Genomic DNA, 23,769 nt, shown 5'->3' with positions numbered 1-23,769 from the left:
CGGTTGAGTTCAACAAGTGACCCAGTCCGATTGTTCCGGTTTTCAAGGGCGATGGCACGGTCAGAATTTGCGGGAACTATAAAGTAACGATTAACCGTTTTTCGCTGCAGGACCAGTACCCGCTACCCAAGGTAGACGACCTATTTGCGACGCTGGTAGGAGGGAAGACGTTTACCAAGTTGGACCTGACCTCGGCCTACATGACGCAGGAGCTGGCGGAATCTTCGACAGGCCTCACCTGCAGCAACACGCACAAAGGTCTGTTCATCGACAATAGATGCCCGTTTGGGATTCGATCGGCTGCGGCTATTTTTCAAAGGAACATGGAGAGTCTGCTAAAGTCGGTTCCGCGCACCGTGGTTTTCTAGGACGACCTACTGGTCACAGGTCGGGACACCATCGAACACTTGCAGAACCTGGAAGAGGTTCTAAGCGGGTAGATCGTGTGGAACTCAGGTTGAAACTCTCGAAGTGTGCTTTCCTGGCGCCAGGGGTCAAGTTCTTAGGGAGAAGAATCGGGGCAGACGGCATCAGACCCACCGACGCCAAGACGGAGGCCATCAAGAACGCGCCGAGACCACAGAACGTGACGGAGCTGCGGTCGTTCCTGGGACTCCTCAATTATTTTGGTCATTTCCTGCCCGGGTTAAGCACCTTGCTCGAACCTCTACACATGTTGCTACGCAAGGGAGATGACTGGGTATGGGGGAAATCACAAGAGACAGCTTTTGAGAAAGCCTGAAATCTGTTATGTTCCAACAAACTGCTTGTCCTGTATGATCCTCGTGAACGTTTAGTGCTAGCTTGCGATGCGTCTTCGTACGGGGTCGGGTGTGTGTTACAACAAGCAAGGGAACATTGCAACCGGTCGCTTATGTGTCAAGAAGCTTGCCCAAGGCCAAAAGGGCCTACAGCATGAATGAAAAAGAAGCTCTGGCGTGCGTTTACCTGTTTGGGCTTAAGTTCGAGTTAGAAACTGACCATAAGCCGCTCATATCGCTATTGTCAGAGAGCAAAGGTATTAATACCAATGCCTCTGCTTGTATCCAAAGATGGGCGCTCACACTGTCTGCATATAACGATGTAATTCGCCACAGGCCAGGCACAGAGAGCTGCGCTGATGCTCTCAGTCGGCTACCATTGCCCACCACTGGGGTGGAAATGGCACGGCCTCCAGACTTGCTCTTGGTGATGGATGCATTTGAAAACGAAAAGTCACCCGTTACAGCCCACCAGATCAGGACTTGGACCAGCCAGGATCCTTTGCTGTCCCTTGTAAAAAAAAAACTGTGTCCTCCATGTGAGCTGGTCCAGCATCCCAGCGGAGATGCATGAAGAGATCAAGCTGTTCCAACGGCGTAAAGACTAAATGTCCATACAGGTGGAATGTCTTTTGTGGGATAATTGCGTGATTTTGCCCAAGAAAGGCAGGGAAACGTTCATATGCGACCTACACAGTACCCACCCAGATATAGTAATGGTGAAAGCTAGAGCCAGAGCCCACGTGTGGTGGCCCGGCATCGACTCAGATTTGGAGTCTTCCGTGCGCCAGTGCAACACTTGTTCTCAACTGAGCAATGCGCCCAGGGAGGCACCGCTAAGTTTGTGATCATGGCCCTCCAAACCGTGGTCTAGGATCCACGTTAACTTCGCTGGCCCGTTTCTAGGCCAAATGTTCTTGGTTGTTGTGGATGCTTATTCAAAGTGGATTGAGTGTGTAATAATGTCTGTAAGCACGTCCACTTCCACCGTTGAAAACCTACGAGCCATGTTTGCCACGCACGGCCTGCCTGATGTCTATGTCAGCGATAACGGGCCGTGCTTCACCAGCGCTGAATTCAAGGAATTCATGACCCGCAATGGGATCAAGCACATCACATCTGCCCCGTTCAAGCCCGCATTCAATGGCCAGGCAGAACGGGCAGTCCAAACCATCAAGCAAAGCTTGAAATGCGTGTCGGAAGGCTCCCTGCAGACCTGCCTGTCCCGAATCCTGCTCAGCTACTGCACCAGACCCCACTCGCTCACCAAGGTTCCCCCAGCCGAACTGCTCATGAATAGGGCGCTCAAAACAAGGCTCTCTCTCGTCCACCCTGATCTCCACGATCACGTCGAGGGCAGGCGGCATCAACAAAGCATGTACCATGATCGCGCAAATTTGTCACGCGATATTGAAGTCAACTATGGACATGGTCCCAAATGGCTTGCTGGCACTGTCATAGCCAAAGAAGGGAGTAGGGTGTTTCAGGTCAAACTCGCAAATGGACTAACTTGCAGAAAGCATTTGGACCAAACCAAACTGCGATTCACAGACAGCCACGAGCAACCTGAAGAGGACACCACCAACTTCGACCCTCCGACACACACACAAGTGGCAACCGACATCACGGTTAACCACGAAGCTGAACTCATCATCCCCAGCAGCCCAGCGAAGAACCAACCAACTCACCTGCACCTGTGTTTGTACCGAGACTAGGGAGCAAAAAGCCCCAGATCGTCTCACCCTGTAAATAAGTGTACTATTGAGTTGGGAGGGAATGATGTTATGTATGCAACCCTATGTAACCAGCATTCTACCGGCATCAGAGGACGTATCTGTTGGAGTCCCAAGGGGTCCCAGCATCCCTTGGGAGCACTGTATATAAGCAGACCTCCCATGCTGTACCAACACTCTGGAGTTAGCATAAAGAGACTAAGGTCACACTTACTCACGTCTACAGTACTCAGTCACATTGCTTTATTCTGGATATAACACCTCGGTCACCAGTTTTAAACCGTTTTAAAATGTCCTCTCCATCCCTGGAACGATCGTGTTCCAAGACGACATCCTTATAACGGGTCGAGACACCGAGGAACACCTCCGCAACCTGGAGGAGGTGCTACGCCGATTGGACCGGGTAGGCCTGCGGCTGAAAAAGTCCAAGTGCGTGCTTTTGGCCCCAGAGGTCGAGTTCCTGGGCAGGAGGGTTACCACAGACGGGATCCGGCCTACTGAATCAAAAATTGAAGCGATTTGCCGGGCGCCCAGGCCCGGCAACAGGTCGGAGTTGCGATCATTCCTGGGACTCTTGAATTATTTTGGGAACTTCCTGCCGAACTTAAGCACATTGTTGGAGCCGTTACACATGCTCCTCCGTAAAGGGTGTGAATGGTTTTGGGGGGATTGTCAAGAACGGGCTTTCAATAAGGTGAGGAACATGCTGTGTTCCAACAAACCGTTGACTTTGTACGACCCCTGTAAAAAACTGGTTTTAACATGCGATGCGTCATCCTACGGGGTTGGGTGTGTGTTGCAGCAGGGTAACGATGACGGCCGACTCCAACCGGTGGCTTACGTCTCCAGGTCGCTCTCCCAGGCAGAGCATGGATATGGCATGGTCGAGAAGGAGGCACTCGCGTGTGTGTACGGTGTGAAAAAGATGCACCAGTACCTAGACGGTTCGAGCTAGAGACGGACCACAAGCCGTTACCATCCCTGTTGTCCGACAGCAAGGCTGTCAACGCCAATGTGTCAGCTCGCATACAATGATGGGCCCTCACGCTGGCTGCGTATGACTACACTATACGGCACCGGCCAGGCACCGAAAATTGCGCTGACGCGCTCAGCAGGCTCCCACTAGCCACCACCGAGGGGGCGTCGGAGCAGAGCGCCAAGATGGTCATGGCCGTTGAGACTTTTGACACTGCGGGCTCCCCCATCACAGCCCGCCAGATCAAATTCTGGACCAACAGGGACTTCCTCCTATCCATGATAAAGAAATGTGTCCTGACTGGGGATTGGGCGCCCGCACACAGGGCGTGCTCCGAGGAGGTCAGGCTGTTTCAGAGACGGATGGATGAACTCTCCGTCCAAGCCGACTGCCTGTTATGGGGCAGCTGAGTAGTCATGCCCCAGAAAGGAAGGGAAGCTTTCATCAGGGAACTCCACAGCGAGCACCCTGGCATCGTGTTAATGAAGGCCATTGCCCAGTCACACGTGTGGTGGCCGGGGATTGACTCAGACCTGGAACACTGGGTTCGCAGGTGCACGACGTGTGCCCAGCTGGGCAATGCCCCCAGGGCGGCCCCACTCAGCCCGTGGCCCTGGCCCACCAGGCCATGGTCACGTATTCACGTGGACTATGTGGGCCCGTTCATGGGGAAAATGTTCCTGATCGTTGTCGATGCGTACTCGAAGTGGATCGAGTGCATCATATTGAACTCGTGCACGACATCCATCACCGTGGAGAGTCTGCGTACGGTTTTCGCGAGCCACGGCTTGCCGGACATCCTGGTCAGCGATAATGGCCCGTGTTTTACCAGCCATGAATTCCAGGAGTTTATGTCGGGCAATGGTATCAAGCACGTCTGGACAGCGCCGTTCAAGCCGGCCTCCAATGGCCAAGCGGAACGTGCGGTCCAAGTCATAAAGCAGGGCATGCTCCGCATCCAAGGACCCTCCCTTCAGTACCGCCTATCGCGCCTCCTGCTGGCCTACAGGTCCCGGCCGCACTCGCTCACGGGAGTCCCGCCAGCGCAACTCCTCATGAAACGCACGCTCAAGACACGGCTGTCCCTCATTCACCCAGCCCTGGCAGACATTGTTGAGGGCAAGCGCCAGTCCCAAACCGAGCTCCGTGATCGAGGCTCAAGGGGGAAGTGTATAGAAATAGAGGACCCGGTATTTGTTCTTAACCATGCTTTGGGACCCAAATGGGTTGAGGGCACCGTAATCGGAAAAGAAGGAAACAGGGTCATGGTGGTCAGACTAAACAATGGGCAGATATGCCGCAAACACTTGGACCAAGTAAAGACACGGAGGAACCGGAAGAAGAGCATGATGAGATAGAACCCAGACCACTGCCAGCATACAAGCAACAAAGACAGCCCTCAGCATGCACAGTCCCTGCGGCCAGCCCGGACAGGCCGGAATCACCTCAAGTGACAGAGACACGTGCTGAGGCTCAGCCATCAGAGCCACAACTGCAGCGCTCCACGAGAGAGCGCCGACCACCCGACAGACTTAACCTCTGAAACTAAAAGACCGAAGGGGGGGAGGTGATGTCATGTACTTCACCATCTTGCAATGACTATAAGTATGCAACTGTAACTCATGCATACTGTACCTGTACCCTTGTAATGCACACCCTGACCACAGGGAGTGAGCTCCTCACCTGGGCTTCCAGGTATAAAAGGGGCGGTCCCACCCAGGATCAGCACTCTTCAGTCCTGGAAATAAAGTGAAGGTCACAGAGTGACCGTGTCTGCTATATCCATGCCTCGTGTGAGTTTGCAACAAGGTGCAGAGACACTACATTCTATTATTGAGGATAGCGCGGTTGGTCCAAGGTCCCGCCCCCCCTCTTCGGTCCAACGGTCTATCTCTTGTTAGCTCACTCGTTGCTCTGGTGACTCTCCATAGCAGCGAATCCATCTCTGCACTGTCGGAGGGGCAGTACTGAGGGAGCGCCGCACTGTCGGAGGGGCAGTACTGAGGGAGCGCCGCACTGTCGGAGGGGCAGTACTGAGGGAGCGCCGCACTGTCGGAGGGGCAGTACTGAGGGAGCGTTGCACTGTCGGAGGGGCAGTACTGAGGGAGCGCCGCACCGTCGGAGGGGCAGTACTGAGGGAGCGCCACACTGTCGGAGGGGCAGTACTGAGGGAGCGCTGCACTGTCAGGGGGGCAGTACTGAGGGAGCACCGCACTGTCGGAGGGGCAGTACTGAGGGAGTGCCGCACTGTCGAAGGGGCAGAACTGAGGGAGCGCCGCACTGTCGGAGGGGCAGTACTGAGGGAGCGCCGCACTGTCGGAGGGGCAGAACTGAGTGAGTGCCGCACTGTCGGAGGGGCAGTACTGAGGGAGCGCCGCACTGTCGGAGGGGCAGTACTGAGGGAGCGCCGCATTGTCGGAGGGGCAGTACTGAGGGAGCGCCGCATTGTCGGAGGGGCAGTACTGAGGGAGCGCTGCACTGTCAGAGGGGCAGAACTGAATGAGCGCCGCACTGTCGGAGGGGCAGTACTGAGGGAGCGCCACACTGTCGGAGGGGCAGTACTGAGGGAGCGCCGCAATGTCGGAGGGGCAGTATTGAAGGAGCGCCGCACTGTCAGAGGGGCAGTACTGAGGGAGCGCCGCACTGTCGGAAGGGCAGTACTGAGGGAGCGCCGCACTGTCGGAGGGGCAGTACGGAGGGAGCACCGCACTGTCGGAGGGGCAGTACTGAGGGAGCGCCGCACTGTCGGAGGGGCAGTACTGAGGGAGCGCCGCACTGTCGGAAGGGCAGTACTGAGGGAGCGCCGCACTGTCGGAGGTGCCATGTTTCAGATGAGAGCCATTGAATCGAGGCTCTGTCTGCTCTCAAGTGGATGTAAAAAATCCCAAGGCACTATTTTGAAGAAGAGCAGGGGAGTTATCCCTGGGGGGGGGGTGGGGGGGGGACAATATTTATCCCTCAATTAACATAACAAAAACAGATTATCTGGTCATTATCACATTGCTGTGTGTGGGAGCTTGCTGTGCGCAAATTGGCTGCCGCGTTTCCCACATTACAACAGTGAGCACACTCCAAAAATTACTGCATTGGCTGTAAAGTGCTTTGAGATGTCCGGTGGTTGTGAAAGGGGCTATATAAATGCAAGTCTTTCTTTCTTGCATTGGGAGCCAGCCTAAATTACAACGCAAGTGACACCAAGCCGAGAGATTGCAGGAGCGAGGGAAGGGGAGGGTGGGTTAGAATCGGGAATCTGTGCAATGAGTCTTGTTTGCACCACGTGAGGAAGCATGTCAGAGGGAGAGTGTGGGGTCTCGCTGCTCCCTATCTCTGTAACCTCCTCCCGCCCCACAACTCTCCCAGATTTCAGCGCTCCACCATCGGAGGCTGTGCCTACAGCTGCCTGAGCCCCAAGCTCTGGAATTCCCTCCCTAAACCTCTCCTCCTTTAAGACGCTCCTTAAAACCTACCTCTTTGACCAAACACCTGATCTAATATCTCCTTATGCGGCTCGGTGTCAAATTTTGCCTGACAATCACTCCAGTATTCTATGAAAGCCGCTATATAAATGCAGGTAATACGGGCGATTTGGAGCTTGGATGGAACAGGGACGTTCAGGGGAACCTTGATCAAAGCAACATTGATAAAATAGAGCCAAGGCAACGAGAGAGGTCGGAGGCTAGAGAGAAGAATTGACGACCAGGCAATAATCTTCCTCTCGCTTCCTGCCCCGTTGTTGGGTTGGAGAAATCGAAGGCAGATATAAAAAACAGTTTGTCACACCATAAAATCTGTACGATGAATAAATAAATAAAGATTGTTAAAGTCAGATGTTATTGCCAATTTACAATGCAGGTGTTTCAGGATTTATTTATAACAGTGAAAAAAACCTGCCCCCCCGCCCCGCACCCCCGCCCTCGCCCCTCCCGTAATGTATGCATCTATGAGTATGCTGACAGGTTTGTCAGACCATGCAGAGATACCTCTACATCAAGCCCCCTCCGCCAGCAGCACAGCCTCAACTACGACACGCAGCCCCTTTTTATGTGAGCCTGGGGGGCGTCAGGACCGGCGTCCAGGAGCTGCCTGTCTTTTACCAGGAACTCACCAGGGTCTGGAACAAAGTCTCCACCAAGCGCAGCTCTCCACCGGCTGGAGTGGCGGCTGTCCTGCAGGAACCGCTGCTCGGGAATCCGTACCTCCACGACCGAGGGTTTAGGTGGCTGGCGAGGTGACCAGGGTCAGGGACCTGCTCGATGGCGGAGGAGCGGGCTGGATGGCGCCAGACACGCTGGCACGGCACCTATCCTGGGCTAAAAACAGCGCTGGGCCGTGACTCCGTTAGGAGGCTCAAGCACGTGGGGAGATCGCGTCCGAACTGACCAAGGACTGGACGGAATTCCTCATTGGCGCCAAGCCCCGAAACCTCCCTCGGGAGCCGGCGCCTCACAACTTGAGCCTCCTCCGGGAAATCCCCTCCGTGCCTTTCAGTTCTGCGTGGAAGAGATTCCTGTACGGGCTGCTCCTGCACACTCTCCATGTTGCCATCTCGTCTGCCGTCCGGACACGCCATGGTGCACCATCTTGCCGTCCGGAGGTGGCGGAGATGGAGTGCACTCTACGCGGGAGACCTCCCTCTATTTATTGGGGACTTGGGGAGGGTGGTGCACGGAGCAGTCCTGTGCAATAAGTTTTTAAGCCGGTTCACAGACTCCCAGGCCGCCTGCAATTTCTGCGGTCTGGAGGAGTCCGTGTTCCATGTTTTTATTGAATGTGTGAAGTTGCAGCCCTTCTTCTATTATTTGAAGGGGCTGCTCCTCAAATTCTGGTTGCACTTCAGTCCCACACTCCTGATCTTTGGGAGGGGAGCGAGCAGGTCGGAAGGCCTCCTGGTCGGACTGGTCCTGGGCCTGGCCAAGGGGGCCATCAGCCGGTCCAGGCAGCGGGTGGTCGAGTGGGTCGTTCAGCCCGACTGCCTGCCTCTCTTCCGCAGTTACATCCGCGCCAGGGTGTCCCTGGAGATGGAGCACATGGTGTCCACCGGTACGCTCGCGGCCTTCCGCGAGAGGTGAAAGTGCATCATCTCAACAGGGAACAAAATGTTAATTTAATTTGTTTTGACAAGGCTCTCTTTAATGTTAAATTGTTAATTTGTGGGTTTTGTGCCCTTAAAAAAAAAAGGAGCACTTGATTTAAAAGTTTTACCAAAATAGTTGTAGAGCTGTTGAGTTGTGAGTGGCTTAGCCAGTCATGTGATCTTCACAAGACTCAATAAAACCCCAGCCAGTTGGGTTTGGGGAATCCACGATGGGGCAGGTGGTTGTGAGCCAGGTGAATGAACTGGTAATGTGTAGTGTGATTGTTAAACCTTTGTTAATAAATCAACTAGTTCTTAATAGCAATGTGTTGCTATGAATTCTTAAGCAAAGAACCCATGAAGCAAATACATTGTCGGAAAGTGTGAGGTCATGCAATTTGGCAGAAAAAAAATCAAGGAGCAAGTTATTATTTAAATGGAGAAAGATTGCAAAGTGCTGCAGTACAGCGGAACCTGGGGGTACTTGTGCATGAAACACAAAAGGATAGTATGCAGGTACAGCAAGTGATCAGGAAGGCCAATGGTATCTCGGCCTTTATTGCAAAGGGGATGGAGTATAAAAGCAGGGAAGACTTTCTACAGCTATACAGGGTATTGGTGAGGCCACACCTGGAATACTGTGTGCAGTTTTGATTTCCATATTTACGAAAGGATATACTTGCTGTGGAGACAGTTCAGAGAAGGTTCACTCGGTTGATTCCGGAGATGAGGGGGTTGACTTATGAGGAAAGGTTGAGTAGGTTGGGCCTCTACTGATTGGAATTCAGAAGAATGAGAGGTGATCTTATTGAGACGTATAAGATTATGAGGGGGAGCTTGACAAGGTGGATGCAGAGAGGATGTTTCCACTGATGGGGGAGACTAGAACTCGGGGGCATGATCTTAGAATAAGGGGCCGCCCATTTAAAACAGAGATGAGGAGAAATTTCTTCTCTCAGAGGGTTGTGGATCTGTGGAATTTGCTGCTGTGGAAGCTGGGACATTGAATAAATTTAAGACATAAATAGACAGTTTCTTAAGCGATAAGGGAATAAGGGGTTATGGGGAATGGGCGGGGAAGTGGACCTGAGTCCATGATCAGATCAGCCATGATCGTATTAAATGGTGGAGCAGGCTCGAGGGGCCACATGGCCTACTCTTGCTCCTATTATGTTTTATGTACACCCCCCGAAGACCCGGTGAAAATATGAAGCATATCAGTTTAAAAAAAAAAAGTTTTTTATTTTGAACATTGTTAAAACTCAAGAAAACAAGCAAAGGATTTAAAAAAATGTACATTCAATGGTAAGCTGACAATTATTTACACAGTTGATGGACACCACTGTCCGAGGGCCCATCGCCAGTTGCTCTCCGAACTTCCGGTGATTTTAAAATGAAAAGGCTGAAGCAATATTAATTGTTGTGGCATTGCCCATGTACCTGCCACTGCGACAGTGGGAGAGTAACACGCGAGGGGAGATTCTATACACGGCTACTCCGTGCGAGTACCTCCGTTTCCAGGGGCTGATCAACGCAGCAAGTGAGGTTGCTTGTCTAATTATTCGCTCTCGTGATGTGGGTGTCGCTGCTGATGCCGGCCTTTACTGGGCAAGTGTCTCACTCGGACACTTCAGGGGGCAGTTCAGGGTCAACCACGTAGGTGTGGGACTGGAGTCACCTATAGGCCCAGAGTGGGCAAGGGCGGTGGGTTTCATTCCCGAAAGGGACATGAGTGAACGACACTCTGACACTTTCACCGAGTCCAGTTCTCGATCTCTACGTTTCCTTTCTGAACTGAATTCAATTTTCCAAACTGACGGGATTTAAACTTACCTTCTCTGGATTATCAGCCCAGCAACAGAAGGGATCACTTCCGTCCTGGCCCTCTCCATACCTCACTAGCAATCAGAGACTGGTGTTCACTGCAGTCTAACGTTTGGCCCCACCAGTAACCCCCTTCCCCAGCCGCCGACTCCATCCCTCCCCCCGGTCACTGTCTCAGGCCGAACCAGACTGTCTGTAACCTCGGAGTCCTATCTGACCCTGAGCTGAGCGAGTGAGCCCCTGACTCTCTCCATCACCAAGACCAACCATATTCATCTCCGTAACATCGCCCGTCTCCACCCCTGCCTCAGCTCATTACTTGCTGAAACCCACGTCCGCGCCTTAGTTACCTCCAGGCTCAGCCGTTCCAACGCGCTCCTGGCCGGCCTCCCACCTTCCATTAACTTCAGCTCATCCAAAACTCTGCTGCCCCGTGTCCTAACTCGCACCAAGTCCCGCTCACCCTTCGCCCCCTGTGCTCGCTGCCCCGTGTCCTAACTCGCATCAAGTCCCGCTCACCATTCGCCCCGTGCTCGCTGCCCCATGTCCTAACTCACACCGAGTCCTGCTCACCCATCACCCCCTGTGCCCCGTGTCCTAACTCGCACCAAGTCCCGCTCACCCTTCGCCCCCTGTGCTCGCTGCCCCGTGTCCTAACTCGCATCAAGTCCCGCTCACCCATCGCCCCCTGTGCTCGCAGCCCCGTGTTCTAACTCGCACCGAGTCCCGCTTACCCATCACCCCCTGTGCCCCGTGTCCTAACTCGCACCAAGTCCCACTCACCCATCACCCCCTGTGCTCACTGCCCCGTGCCCTAACTCACACCCAGTCCCGCTCACCCATCACCCGCTGTGCTCGCTGCCCCGTGCCCTAACTCGCACCGAGTCCCACTCACCCATCACCCCCTGTGCTCGCTGTCCCCGTGTCCTAACTCGCACCGAGTCCCACTCACCCATCACCCCCTGTGCTCGCTGTCCCCGTGTCCTAACTCGCACCGAGTCCCGCGCACCCATCATCCCATGTGCTCGCTGCCCCGTGTCCTAACTCACACCCAGTCCCACTCACCCATCGCCCCCTGTGCTCACTGCCCCGTGTCCTAACTCACACCCAGTCCCACTCACCCATCACCCCCTGTGCTCGCTGCCCCGTGTCCTAACTCACACCCAGTCCCACTCACCCATCGCCCCCTGTGCTCACTGCCCCGTGTCCTAACTCACACCCAGTCCCACTCACCCATCACCCCCTGTGCTCGCTGACCTACATTGGCTCCTGGGTCCTCCATTATTAAATTCACATCCTTGTTTTCAAATCCCTCCATGGCCTTGCCCCTCCCTATCTCGCTAACCTCCTCCAGCCCCACAACCCCTAGAGATCTCAGCATTCCTCCAGTTTTGCCCTTGAGCCTCCCTGATTATAAATCGCTCCACCATTGGTGGCCGTGCCTTCTGTTGCCGAGGCCCCAAGCTCTGGAACTCCCTCCCTAAACCTCTCTGCCTCGCTTTCCTCCTTTAAAACCTACCTCTTTGACCAAGCTTTTGGTCACCTGCGTTAATATTTCCTTATCGATGTCAGATTTTGTTTGATAATCGCTCCTGTGAAGCGCCGAGGGATGTTTTATTACAGTACAGGCGCTGTATAAATGCAAGTTGTTGTTGTGTGCTTACGGCATTATGAAAATGAGCTCTAAAAGATTGAATTTTCCTTTTCCTTTCCTGATGAGAATCAGGTCCTGAGAGTGTGTGTCGCACTGTGATGTCACTGCGCGAGTGTGCGTCGCACGATGATGTCACTGCGCGAGTGTGCGCCGCACGATGATGTCACTGCGCGAGTGTGCGCCGCACGGTGATGTCACTGCGCGAGTGTGCGTCGCACGGTGATGTCACTGCGCGAGTGTGCGCCGCACGGTGATGTCACTGCGCGAGTGTGCGCCGCACGGTGATGTCACTGCGCGAGTGTGCGCCGCACGGTGATGTCACTGCGCATGCTGATGTCACAGATGTGCAATTCCAGACCAGTTTTGGGGGAAATATTGTGGGGGGGGGGTTTGAAAAAAAATCTAATTTGGGAGCATGTCAGTTTTTAAAATCGATTAACCGACCGGTTGTAAGAAAAAACCGATTGGTGAATTGATCAATGGAACCGGGGACAAACTGATTTTACTATCTCTCCCAACATACTCTCCCCGGGAGGCAGGAAATACACCGAGCTACTTCGTCAGACATTCGGGAGTTTTATTGAGCATCGGCAATTTTAAGGAGGCATCAAATTAACCCAATTTCCTATTGGTTGACTCCTGACCCCGGCTGCATGCCAATCTTGAGTTTTCATTGGTCCTCATCGGACTGATTGACAGGTGGGTGGGAATAGCAGCATGCCAGTGCCAATGGAGGCTGCAACACCAATTGGGGGGAGTGCGGGGGAGGGCATGATGGGGAAGGGAGTGGGTAGAGATAGAGGGTGGGGGGGTAGGGGTGGGGCAAGGAAAAGGAAGAGGTGGGGAAAGGGGAAAGAGGATGTAGCGGGGAGGGCACAGGATGGTGGGGGAGGGGAGGGGGAGGGGAGGGTACAGGATGTTGGGGGAGGGGAGGGTACAGGATGGTGGGGGAGGGGAGGGGGAGGGGAGGGTACAGGATGTTGGGGGAGGGGAGGGTACAGGATGGTGGGGGAGGGGAGGGGAGGGGAGGTGGGGGAGGGGAGGTGGGGTGGACACAATGAGCAGAATTTTCATTCACATCATTTTGTGCGGTCAGGCCAGGCGGCCATGTTAAATGATGCTGCAGCCATTTCATTGGGTGTTTGTTGGTGGATGAAGAGCAAAGGGGCAGGGAGGGGGAGAGGGTGATGGCCATTGTTCAAGTAGAAATGTCGGCCATGTTAAGATTGCGGTCAGACCCAGAGTACACACAAACTAAAACTTCCTGTTTCTCCCTTTGATATTTGGTGCTTCCTGTGGCAGCAATGACCCTCGAGTCCTTCCATTGTCTGGTCACCTGTGCTACAGGAAGAGTATTGTCCTTTAACAGTGACCTCGCTCTGTTGCTGCAACACTCACCGTTCTCCCTCGCTTTCTCCCACAACCCCCGGCCCGTTATTTCCCACAAGCCGATGGTGAGTTGGGATAATTCAGTGATTCAACAACACATTGACAGGTAGACCCAGGAGATGTCCAACTCCAACACTTCCAGTTAAACCTGTTACTCTTCCCAGTCGAACAGCAAAGTCCAGCAGCATTTTAAGAATGAACTTTATCCTGCACTCCCCACTTGCCTGGATGAGTGCAGCTCCAACAACACTCGAGAAGCTCGACACCATCCAGGACAAAGCAGCCGCTTGATCGGCCCCCCATCCCCCACCTTCAACATTCACTCCCTCCACCACCGGCGCCCCCTGGCTGCAGTGTGCACCATCTACAAGATGCACTGCAGCAACTCGCCAAGGCTTCTTCGGCAGCATCTCCCAAACCCGCGACCTCTACCGCCTAGAAGGACAAGGGCAGCAGGCGCATGGGAACACCACCACCTCCACGTTCCCCTCCCAGTCACACACCATCCTGACTTGGAAATATATCGGCCGTTCCTTCATCGTTGCTGGGTCACAATCCTGGAACTCCCTCCCTAACAGCACTGTGGGAGCACCTTCACCACACGGACTGCAGCGGTTCAAGAAAGCGGCTCACCACCACCTTCTCAAGGGGCAATTGGGGATGGGCAATAAATGCCGGCCTTGCCAGCGATGCCCACATCCCAGGAATGAATTTTTAAAAAAACGATTACTTACCAAATAACTGTTTGAACTCTAAGCTGTGTCTAATGCCCAATTTATCTGCTTATTGCTCCCCTCCCAGAGATTGGGAGTGAAATCGGTCTCCAACGATAGCGCAAAGTGGGAAATTGCGAGTCGGCAGGCCGCTACGAGGTCGATGGGAAATAAAACGGGGCGCGGTGTACAGCCGGCTGCTGATTCGCTGAAGACCAATTTCACCCCCGCACTGGCCCTTCTGGCCTCTGGTAATCCTGCAAATCACCGTTAGTCTGTCCCATCTCGCACCAAGTCCCGCTCACCCATCACCCCCTGTGCTCGCTGACCTACATTGGTTCCCGGGGTTCCCGATCCTCGATTAAAAATGTCTCATCCTTGTTTTCAAATCCCTCCATGGCCCTCGCCCCTCCCTATCTCTGTAATCTCCTCCAGCCCCACACCCCCCCACCCACCCACCCTGAGATCTCTGCACTCCTCCAATTCTGCCCTCTTGCGTAGTCAAGATTTCCATCGTTCCACCATTGGCTGCCTAGACTCGAAGCTCTGGAATTCCCTCCCTAAACCTCTCCGCCTCTCTGGGTGTCAAATTTGGTCTGATAACGCTCCTTTGAAGCACATTGGGACATTTTACGACGTTAAAGGTGATATATAAATGCAAGTTTTTGCGAGTCTAGGTATTAAGTGTTGACAGATGTTTGAGCAAGGGACAGGGCCCACCACATCCCAGCCTGATCTTGGCCAACACTCCACCTCTACAAATGTTCTCCATGCATTGGTTCATGATCGGGAGGTGGGACCCTGGTTCACCTTTACCCTCCGACCCCAGGAAATGCTGAGGCCTCTTACAGCTCCCTCTACAGCCAAGACCCTGCTAGCTCAGCTCAGACGGAGGATTGAACTTGGCCTGCATTCGCTCAACACCCACCCCGCCCAAATACCAGACCCCACCCAACCCAAATACCAGACCCCACCCAACCCAAATACCAGACCCCACCCAACCCAAATACCAGACCCCACCCAACCCAAATACCAGACCCCCACCAGCCCAAGCACTTCCCAAAGTTTGTTGAGGACAGCAATGGGGATCAGTCCCGCAATGGAAACTTGGGTCTTGCCAGAGGACAGGAATAATGGTACCTTCCCAATTATTGATCGAGTTGAGCTGAGGATCCTCAGTGCCTGATGTCTTGCACCGAGTTGTACGGTGAGACTGGGATGGACAGCATAGGTCCACCCTGTTTGTAGATTGCAATGCTCAATGCTGGCCAGCCAGACCTTGTGTGTGTGTGTGTGTGTGTGTGTGTCGTCGGGCGGGCGGGAGCGAGGGAAAGAAGGGGGTCGGAGAAGAGGAGGAGGCTTAAGGGAGATGGCTTCAACCTTTATAGACTGGCCCGAACCCCTTGGCACAAGCCTTGGGAGCTGCTTTACCCTTTTAAATATTAACGGTAATCCACAGCTTCACTCTGGTATCCTAAAACCAAACTTATAAATAGTGATGGCTTTATAGAAAAAAGCTAACATTGTAAGCCATACAATGGCCAAGTGAGATCAGATCATCTACTTCTGAAGGCCCCTAGCTGCTGTCAGAAGATGTATGCGGCGCTGTCGATGGTGATCGGCGTCTGCGAGTCGGTGTCCATGACCTCTCCGAGCTGTACGTGACTTGTTTAAATCTGTGCATGTGAGTCTCAAAGAAGTCGCGTTGCTGCTGGCCGATGGCCTGTGTGATCAGTCCGGGCAAAGCCTGCAGGCTGGCAGTTAGTGAGTCCAGTTTGGTCTCCAGTGTCACAATCCGTTTCTCCAAGTCCTCGTTCTTCTCCTGCAGCTCCGACAGGATGTCATACATCACGTTCTGCATCTGTGATCGGGAGGCAAAAAGGGACATGCGTCAGGGGCGGTGGGGGGGGGAGGGGGGGCGAGGGAGGAACGACAGTGACATAAGAAATAGGAGTAGGCCATTCGGCCCCCCGAACCTGCTCTGCCATTCAATATGATCATGCCTGATCGGATTGTGGACTCGGGTCCACTTCCCTGCCCGCTCCCCATAACCCCCATCGACAGTGACGCAGGGTGAGCGCATCGATCGCTTGGAGAAGGGTAATGTGTGCAACTGTGGAGCTGTTGACTTAGCCAGTCACGTGATCTTCACAAGACTCAATAAAACCCCAGCCAGTTGGGTTCGGGGGATCCACGATGGGGCAGGTGGTTGTGAGCCTGGTGGATGAACTGGTAATGTGTCGTGTGACTGTTAAACCCTTGCTAATAAACCAACTAGTTCTCAATAGCAATGTGTTGATGTGGATTATTAAGCAAAGAAGCAAATACATTACAAGAGGAACAGGTGATTTTGGACCGATGGTTCCCCCAATACTCTCCCCCACGCGCCGCACGTCTGGGCCTGTGTTTACTCACTCTCGGGATGTGGGTGTCACTGGCAAGGCCAGCAATTATTGCCCATCTCAAGTTGACCTGAGAAGGTGGTGAGCCACCGCCTTGTTCTTCAAACAGAGTTAGAGCTTTTGTTACAACGAGTCATTTGCTCTGCCACTTCAGAGCATGTTGGGTGTGGGGACTGGAGTCACATATAGGCCCAGACCGGGTAAGGACGGCAAGTCTCCTGTCCGAATGGACATTAGTTGTAGACTAATCGAGAGAGATCAACTGCTGTGACCAATCAACAGCTCCATAATCGTTGGACCATGTGACTACTGGGATGGTGGAAGGCGAACCAGATGGACCCTGTTCTTTTATTGTCTAGAAATTCCGATGTTCCTGTGTGCAGCCGGGTTATTGACCTCTCTAACACGGTGACATTAATTTCTAAACCTTCCATGGCCTCGCCCACTCCCTATCTCTGTAACCTCCTCCAGCTCCTACACCCCTCCTTATCTCTGTAACCTCCTCCAGCTCCTACACCCCTCCCTATCTCTGTAACCTCCTCCAGCCTCTACACCCTCCCTATCTCTGTAACCTCCTCCAGCCTCTACACCCCTCCCTATCTCTGTAACCTCCTCCAGCTCCTACACCCCTCCCCATCTCTGTAACCTCCTCCAGCCCCTACACCCTTCCCTATCTCTGTAACCTTCTCCAGCCTCTACACCCCTCCCTATCTCTGTAACCCCATCCAGCCTCTACACCCCTCCCTATCTCTGTAACCTCCTCCAGCCTCTACACCCCTCCTTATCTCTGTAACCTCCTCCAGCCTCTACACCCCTCCCTATTCTCTGTAACCTCCTCCAGCCCCTACACCCCTCCCTATCTCTGTAATCCCCTCCAGCTCCTACACCCCTCCCTATCTCTGTAACCTCCTCCAGCCTCTACACCCCTCCCTGTCTCTGTAACCTCCTCCAGCTCCTACACCCCTCTTTATCTCTGTAACCTCCTCCAGCCCCGACACCCCTCCTTATCTCTGTAACCCCCTCCAGCCCCTACACCCCTCCCTATCTCTGTAACCCCCTCCAGCCTCTACACCCCTCCCTATCTCTGTAATCCCCTCCAGCCTCTACACCCCTCCCTATCTCTGTAACCTCCTCCAGCCTCTACACCCCTCCTTATCTCTGTAACCTCCTCCAGCCTCTACACCCCTCCCTATTCTCTGTAACCTCCTCCAGCCCCTACACCCCTCCCTATCTCTGTAATCCCCTCCAGCTCCTACACCCCTCCCTATCTCTGTAACCTCCTCCAGCCTCTACACCCCTCCCTGTCTCTGTAACCTCCTCCAGCTCCTACACCCCTCTTTATCTCTGTAACCTCCTCCAGCCCCGACACCCCTCCTTATCTCTGTAACCCCCTCCAGCCCCTACACCCCTCCCTATCTCTGTAACCCCCTCCAGCCTCTACACCCCTCCCTATCTCTGTAATCCCCTCCAGCCCCTACACCCCTCCCTATCTCTGTAACCTCCTCCAGCCCCTATACCTCTCCCTACCTCAGTAACCCCCTCCAGCCCTATACCCCTTCCTATCTCTGTAACCTCCTCCAGCCCCTACTCCCCCCCCTATCTCTGTAACCTCCTCCAGCCCCTACACCCCTCCCTATCTCTGTAACCCCCTCCAGCCCTACACCCCTTCCTATCTCTGTAACCTCCGCCAGCCCCTGCTCCCCTCCCTATCTCTGTAATCTCCTCCAACCTCTACGCCCCTCACTATCTCTGTAACCCCCTCCAGCCCTACACCCCTCCCTATCTCTGTAACCTCCTCCAGCCCCACAACATGCCAAGATCTCTGCGCTCCTCTGATTCTGGCCTCTTGTGCATCCCCCGAATTCCATCGCTCCACCATTGGCGGCCGTGCCTTCAGCTGCCTGAGCCCCAAACTCTGAAACTCCCTCCCTAAACCTCTCCGCCTTGCTCTCCCCCTTAAAATCGACCACTTTGACCAAGCTTTTGCTCACCTGTCCCTAATATCCCCTTATGTCGGTCGGTGTCAGATTTTGTCTGAGTTACGTTCCCATGAAGCCCTTGGGATGTTTCACTACGTTAAAGGCGCTATATAAATACAGGTTGTTGTGATATTATTCGCAGTTTTCCTCTTTCCCCTCCCAAAGGTGGGGAGAGTATCCCTTCAGGGCCTCCCCATAGAAGCCATTCTCTGTGGGTAAGTGCTGCCAGGTCATTTAACCATGGGAGGAATCACAACCAAATCCAATCCTATCCTCGCCCGACAATCCCCCCCACTTCCCTCTCCCACCACCACCTCCCCAATCCCTTCAGCCCCGCCCATCCACCCACCCCATGGCAGAAAGATTCAGTAGATACTCTCTGAAGTTTAGAAGAATGAGAGGTGATCTCATTGAAACATGCAGGTTTCTGAGGGGGATCGACAGGGTAGATGCAGGGAGGATGTTTCCCCCGGGGCTGGAGAGTCTAGAACCAGGGGTCACAGTCTCAGGATAAGGGGTCGGCCATTCAGGACTGAGATGAGGAGAAATTTCTTCACTCGGAGGGTGGTGAATCTTTGGAATTCTCTGCCCCAGAGGGCTGTGGAGGCTCAGTCTTTGAGTATATTCAAGGCACAGATCGATAGATTCTTGGACTCTCGGGGAATCAAGGGATATGGGGATCGGGCGGGAAAGTGGAGTTGAGGTCAAAGGTCAGCCATGATCTTATTGAATGGCGGAGCAGGCTCAAGGGGCCGAATGGCCGACCCCTGCTCCTATTTCTTATGTTCTGACGGTGAAGAATCAGCCAATTGGGTATTGAAGAGTCAGCTCGCTTTCCGATTGGCCGTGGGAAGGCGGGGCCCCGCGAGGGTGGATATGTCGGGCGACCAATGGCGGGAGAGAGGGGGGAGGCAGGGAGGGTCATGCGATCAAACCTCCGGGAATTGGCCCGGCCAGAATCGGTGACCCCGGTTGGCGGAGTGGTCTCTCCGCATCGTACCAGGGATGATTACGCGGCTCACGGCGTTACCAACCTTGGCCAGATCCACCAGCGTGTTCGCCTGGTCGTTCAGCTTCCTCTGCTCCATCTTAACACCTCGTAATCTGTGTGGGAAACGCAGCATTAATCCTATGCGCAATACGTGCCGTGGCAGCCATGCAGAAATGATGAAAAGGTCCAGGCACAGGCAGCAGGCAGCTTGTGCCGTGGAGGCAAGCAGTCCGAGTCCAGCCCGGGGTTTAATGCAATTTTTCTCTCTCGAAAGATTGATTAACCCTTTCCCGTGCACAGAGCAACGACGTCAACTGAAAGTTTGTGAAGAGTTCGATAGTCTCCGTTCTGCGCTCAACCGCTCGGGGTCGGGGGTCGGGGGGGGATGACCTTCGATGAAGAGGGGAGGTTGGCATGGCAACGAGACACCTCTTTAGGGAAAGTTACGTTGGAGGTTAATTAAGACAATTTCAGATCACACAGAATCAACTACACAATCGTTGTGTCCGTGACTGAAATCCCCTCCGTACCGCCCACCCAGCCCAATAAATGTTTGTCGGGAACCTGTGGCCTAGAAGTCAATTGAAGCAGGCCACCCCTATTGGCTGAGCCACTTCAGTGATGTTTTACTGACCGAACTCCAACGTTGGGCCCCACCACTCCGTGCCGGGGTTTATGCTCCACACCAGCCCCCTCCCACCCCATCACCATATCCGTCGATCCCCTTTCTCCCCCATGTGTTTATCCAGCTTCCCCTTAAATACATCGATACTATTCGCCTCAACCCCACCCTGTGGCAGCGAGTTCCACATTCTCACCGCTCTCTGGGTAAAGAGAGGCTAAGAGTAATCACATGGTTTGGAGGGGAGGGGGGTGGAATATCACTAATATAAAAGCCCAATTTTAATTACAGTCTTTTCTTCCCTTATATAATCGGTTTGTAGGTTTTCAAGTGAATTTTCAGCATCAGTAAAGACAACAAAGATGACTTTGAAGGTGGTTGGACAAGTCGATAAGGCTTTTAAAAGGGCGTAACAAATCTTTGGCTTTATAAACAGAGCACAATAACAAGGAAGTTACACTAAACCTTTATAAACCATGGGTTAGGCCCCAGCTGGAGTATTGTGTCCAATTCTGGGCCCCGCACTTTAGGAAGGATGTGAAGGCCTTGGAGAGGGGGCAGAAAAGGTTAACGAGAATGGTTCCAGAGATGAGGGACTTCAGTTATGTGGAGAGACTGGAGAAGCTGGGGCTGTTCTCCTTCGATCGATAGATTTTTGGGAACTAGGGGAATCAAAGGATATGGGGATCGGGCGGGAAAGTGGAGTTGAGGTCGAAGATCAGCCAGGATCTCACTGAATGGTGGAGCAGGCTGGAGAGGTTGGATGGCTGACTCCTGCTCCTAATTCTTATGTTTTTGGAGCAGAGAAGGTTAAGGGTAGATTTATCGCCGCTGGGCCAAGATCTGGATTTCGCTTCCTGACATCATTGTCACCACACAGACAGCAGCGGCTCAAGAACTGAGCCCACCACCTTCTGGAGGGTGGGCAATTAATGTCAGCCTTCCAGAATTGCCCACATCTCATGAAAAAATATTAAAAAGAACTAACTGACTCAGCCACGAATATTACAATAGGTCTTTACATTTAACAAATCTCTTTCTTGTAGGGTTCCGATCATTTGTGGTTCTCTCTCAGAAACTGCCCAATAGTTACAAGGCAAGGACTGCACTGCAGAATATAAACAGGTTAATGTCTCAGGGTGACACTCGCCTCAGCCCCCATCCTGTGGCACCGCGGATTTTGGACTAGGTCATCCAGAAATGTCCAAAATACAAAACTGGATAAAGTCTGCATTTGTCTCCAATCTCCTCCTGTATCCCGGGAAAGGGAGAGGTGGTGGGGGGGCGGGGGGGGGGGGGGGGAGGGAGGAGAGTGGGGGGGAGAGGAAAGGAAGGTGAGGGGGGGAGGGGAAAGAGAGGTGAGGGGGGAGAAGGGAAGGGGGGAAGGGAGGTGGAGGGAAGGGAGGAGAGGGGGAGGAAAAGGGGAAAGGAGTGAAGGGGGAGGGGTGAAGGGGGGTAAAGGGGTAAAGAGGGGAAGGGGTGAAGGGGAAAGGGGGGAGGGGTGAAGGGGGAGGGCTGAAGAGGAGGGGTGAAGGGGAGGGGTGAAGGGGGAGGGGTGAAGGGGGAGGGGTGAAGGGGGGAAGGGGGTAGGGGGAGATGAGGGAAATGGTAGCTCCCATTGCTATGATGGTAGCTCCCATTTCTTCCCCCCCTCTCCTCCAATTTTAGTTTGTTTGAATCCACTTCAAAACTTTCAATTTGGTCTTCAGTCTCGGATTTGCATGCCCGCCCACACGTCAGCACATGTACAGAACACACTTGCTCACAGGCCAGAGTCCATCCCATTGACAGGCCCGGGCAGGCCAGAGATGGCAAAGTCCAGCCACACCCGCCCGCTCGGTCCCTATCGCACACACACACACTCCTAACCATCGCACCCCAACTCGACATGCAAAAAGGAAAGGGAATATTATAAAATCAAACACAACTTACTTCTGGCCTCTGCATTGAGTTAGCGAAACAGAACAGAAAAGAAAAAGGACAAAAACACATCACAGGATTAATAAGACAAGACGCGGGGGTAAAGGAACACACGACAAGCAACAATTGTACAACCCCTCTCACATGAATGTAGGAAATCTTGCTCCAACTGTACAGGGTATTGGTGAGGCCACACCTGGAGTACTGCGTACAGTTTTGGTCTCCGTATTTAAGGAGGAATATACTTGCATTGGAGGCAGTTCAGAGAAGGTTCACTAAATTGATTCCGGAGATGAGGGGGCTGACTTATGAAGAAAGGTTGAGCAGGTTGGGCCTGTACACATTGGAGTTTAGAAGAATGAGGTGATCTTATTGAAACTCGATAGGGTAGATGCAGAGAGGATGTTTCCCCTCGTGGGGGAATATAGAACTAGGGGGCATAGTCTCAGAATAAGGGGCCGCCCATTTAAAACTGAGAAGAGGAGGAATTTCTTCTCTCAGAGGGTTGTAAATCTGTGGAATTCTCTGCCCCAGAGAGCTGTGGAGGCTGGGTCATTGAATATATTTAAGGTGGAGATAGACAGATTTTTGAACGATAAGGGAGTGAAGGGTTATGGGGAGCGGGCGGGGAAGTGGAGCTGAGTCCAAGATCAGATCAGCCATGATCTTATTAAATGGCGGAGCAGGCTCGAGGGGCCAAATGGCCGACTCCTGCTCCTATTTCTTGTGTTCTTATGTAAAGTCCAGTTATATCGAGCAGTACTAATGATCAAGGGCCATTGAGATACAAAACCTCCCGATCGTGTTGACTGGAAGCAGCAGCCTACCAGTTGCATTTTAATCTTGTAACAAAAAAAAAGAAAATTATAGCGCGATTAAAAAATAATAGGGTATCATGTGAAAGGGGCCATGTCTCCATGGTAACAGAGCAGAGCTGCGATATAACAGAGAGGGAAAGAGAACGTAAAATAAATGGAAGGTTATTTCAGCTGGTAACCTGGTTACTAAATAAGCTTCAATCAATAACTTTGAAATCATTTTGTTTAATGCATCTCGCTGAGATAACACTGTGTTTAAATTAGACCAACATTTAACATTAATTTGTAGGCTGACCGTGATACATGAGCAACCTCTTCTGCAGTGAATCAATAGGCTTAATATATATCGCACGGAATCCCGAGTCCATCAATATGCGGGCTTCTCTGATCTCTGCGTACATTTGCGAGTGCGTCTCTCTCAATCTGTGGGGTTAATGCAGTGTTGCGGGCACCAGTCAACAGCCAGAAATCCCACGGTCATCATCAGTTGGTGGGTCGGAGGTTTTGGATCAGGGTCCCAGCGGTGCGAGCCTGTGCGTGTTATCGAACGCTCAACCCCCGCTCCCTCCCTTGGGCAGATCATCTCGGATTCGGTGGGACCACTATGCAGGAAACAACTCGCGAGCATTAATCACAAGATCATACGAGCCAGGGTCAATTTGGTTTTGAGCTCCCTCACGCAGAGCTTTAATAACTGTCTACCAGTCCACTCCACAGACCATTCCCAATTCCCCACCGCACCGGCACTGGGAGAGCTGCTGAATTCCGGGCAATTAGTCACAGAGTTATGGATGGGTCTACTCTTCCAATGTCTACTCGGTGGGAGTTTGCTGGAGATTGCTTTTCGCCCTCTCACTTCAGGTCCTTAGACCCGAGAGAAAACCTTCATTGCCCGTGTCTGAACTGGGTTCAA

General features: G+C 53.1%; 1 protein-coding gene across 1 annotated transcript in view; it reads right to left on the bottom strand.

Moving 5' to 3' along the window:
• Positions 1 to 15,700: 15,700 nt before the first annotated feature.
• The window catches only part of kcnn1b (potassium intermediate/small conductance calcium-activated channel, subfamily N, member 1b), an 85,410-nt gene continuing 77,341 nt past the window's right edge, over positions 15,701 to 23,769 (bottom strand). The window contains exons 7-8 of the mRNA XM_070859570.1: positions 19,540 to 19,609; positions 15,701 to 15,985 (exon numbers count right to left, since the gene is read on the bottom strand). Coding sequence (XP_070715671.1) covers positions 15,701 to 15,985; positions 19,540 to 19,609 — 355 coding nt within the window. The remainder of the gene's footprint in view (positions 15,986 to 19,539; positions 19,610 to 23,769) is intronic.

This window comes from Pristiophorus japonicus, chromosome 18 (genome assembly GCF_044704955.1).
Source record: "Pristiophorus japonicus isolate sPriJap1 chromosome 18, sPriJap1.hap1, whole genome shotgun sequence".
In the NCBI taxonomy this organism is placed as follows: domain Eukaryota; kingdom Metazoa; phylum Chordata; class Chondrichthyes; family Pristiophoridae; genus Pristiophorus; species Pristiophorus japonicus.
The sequence above is the reverse complement of the archived record's forward strand: the minus strand, read 5'-3'. Positions and strand labels throughout refer to the sequence as shown.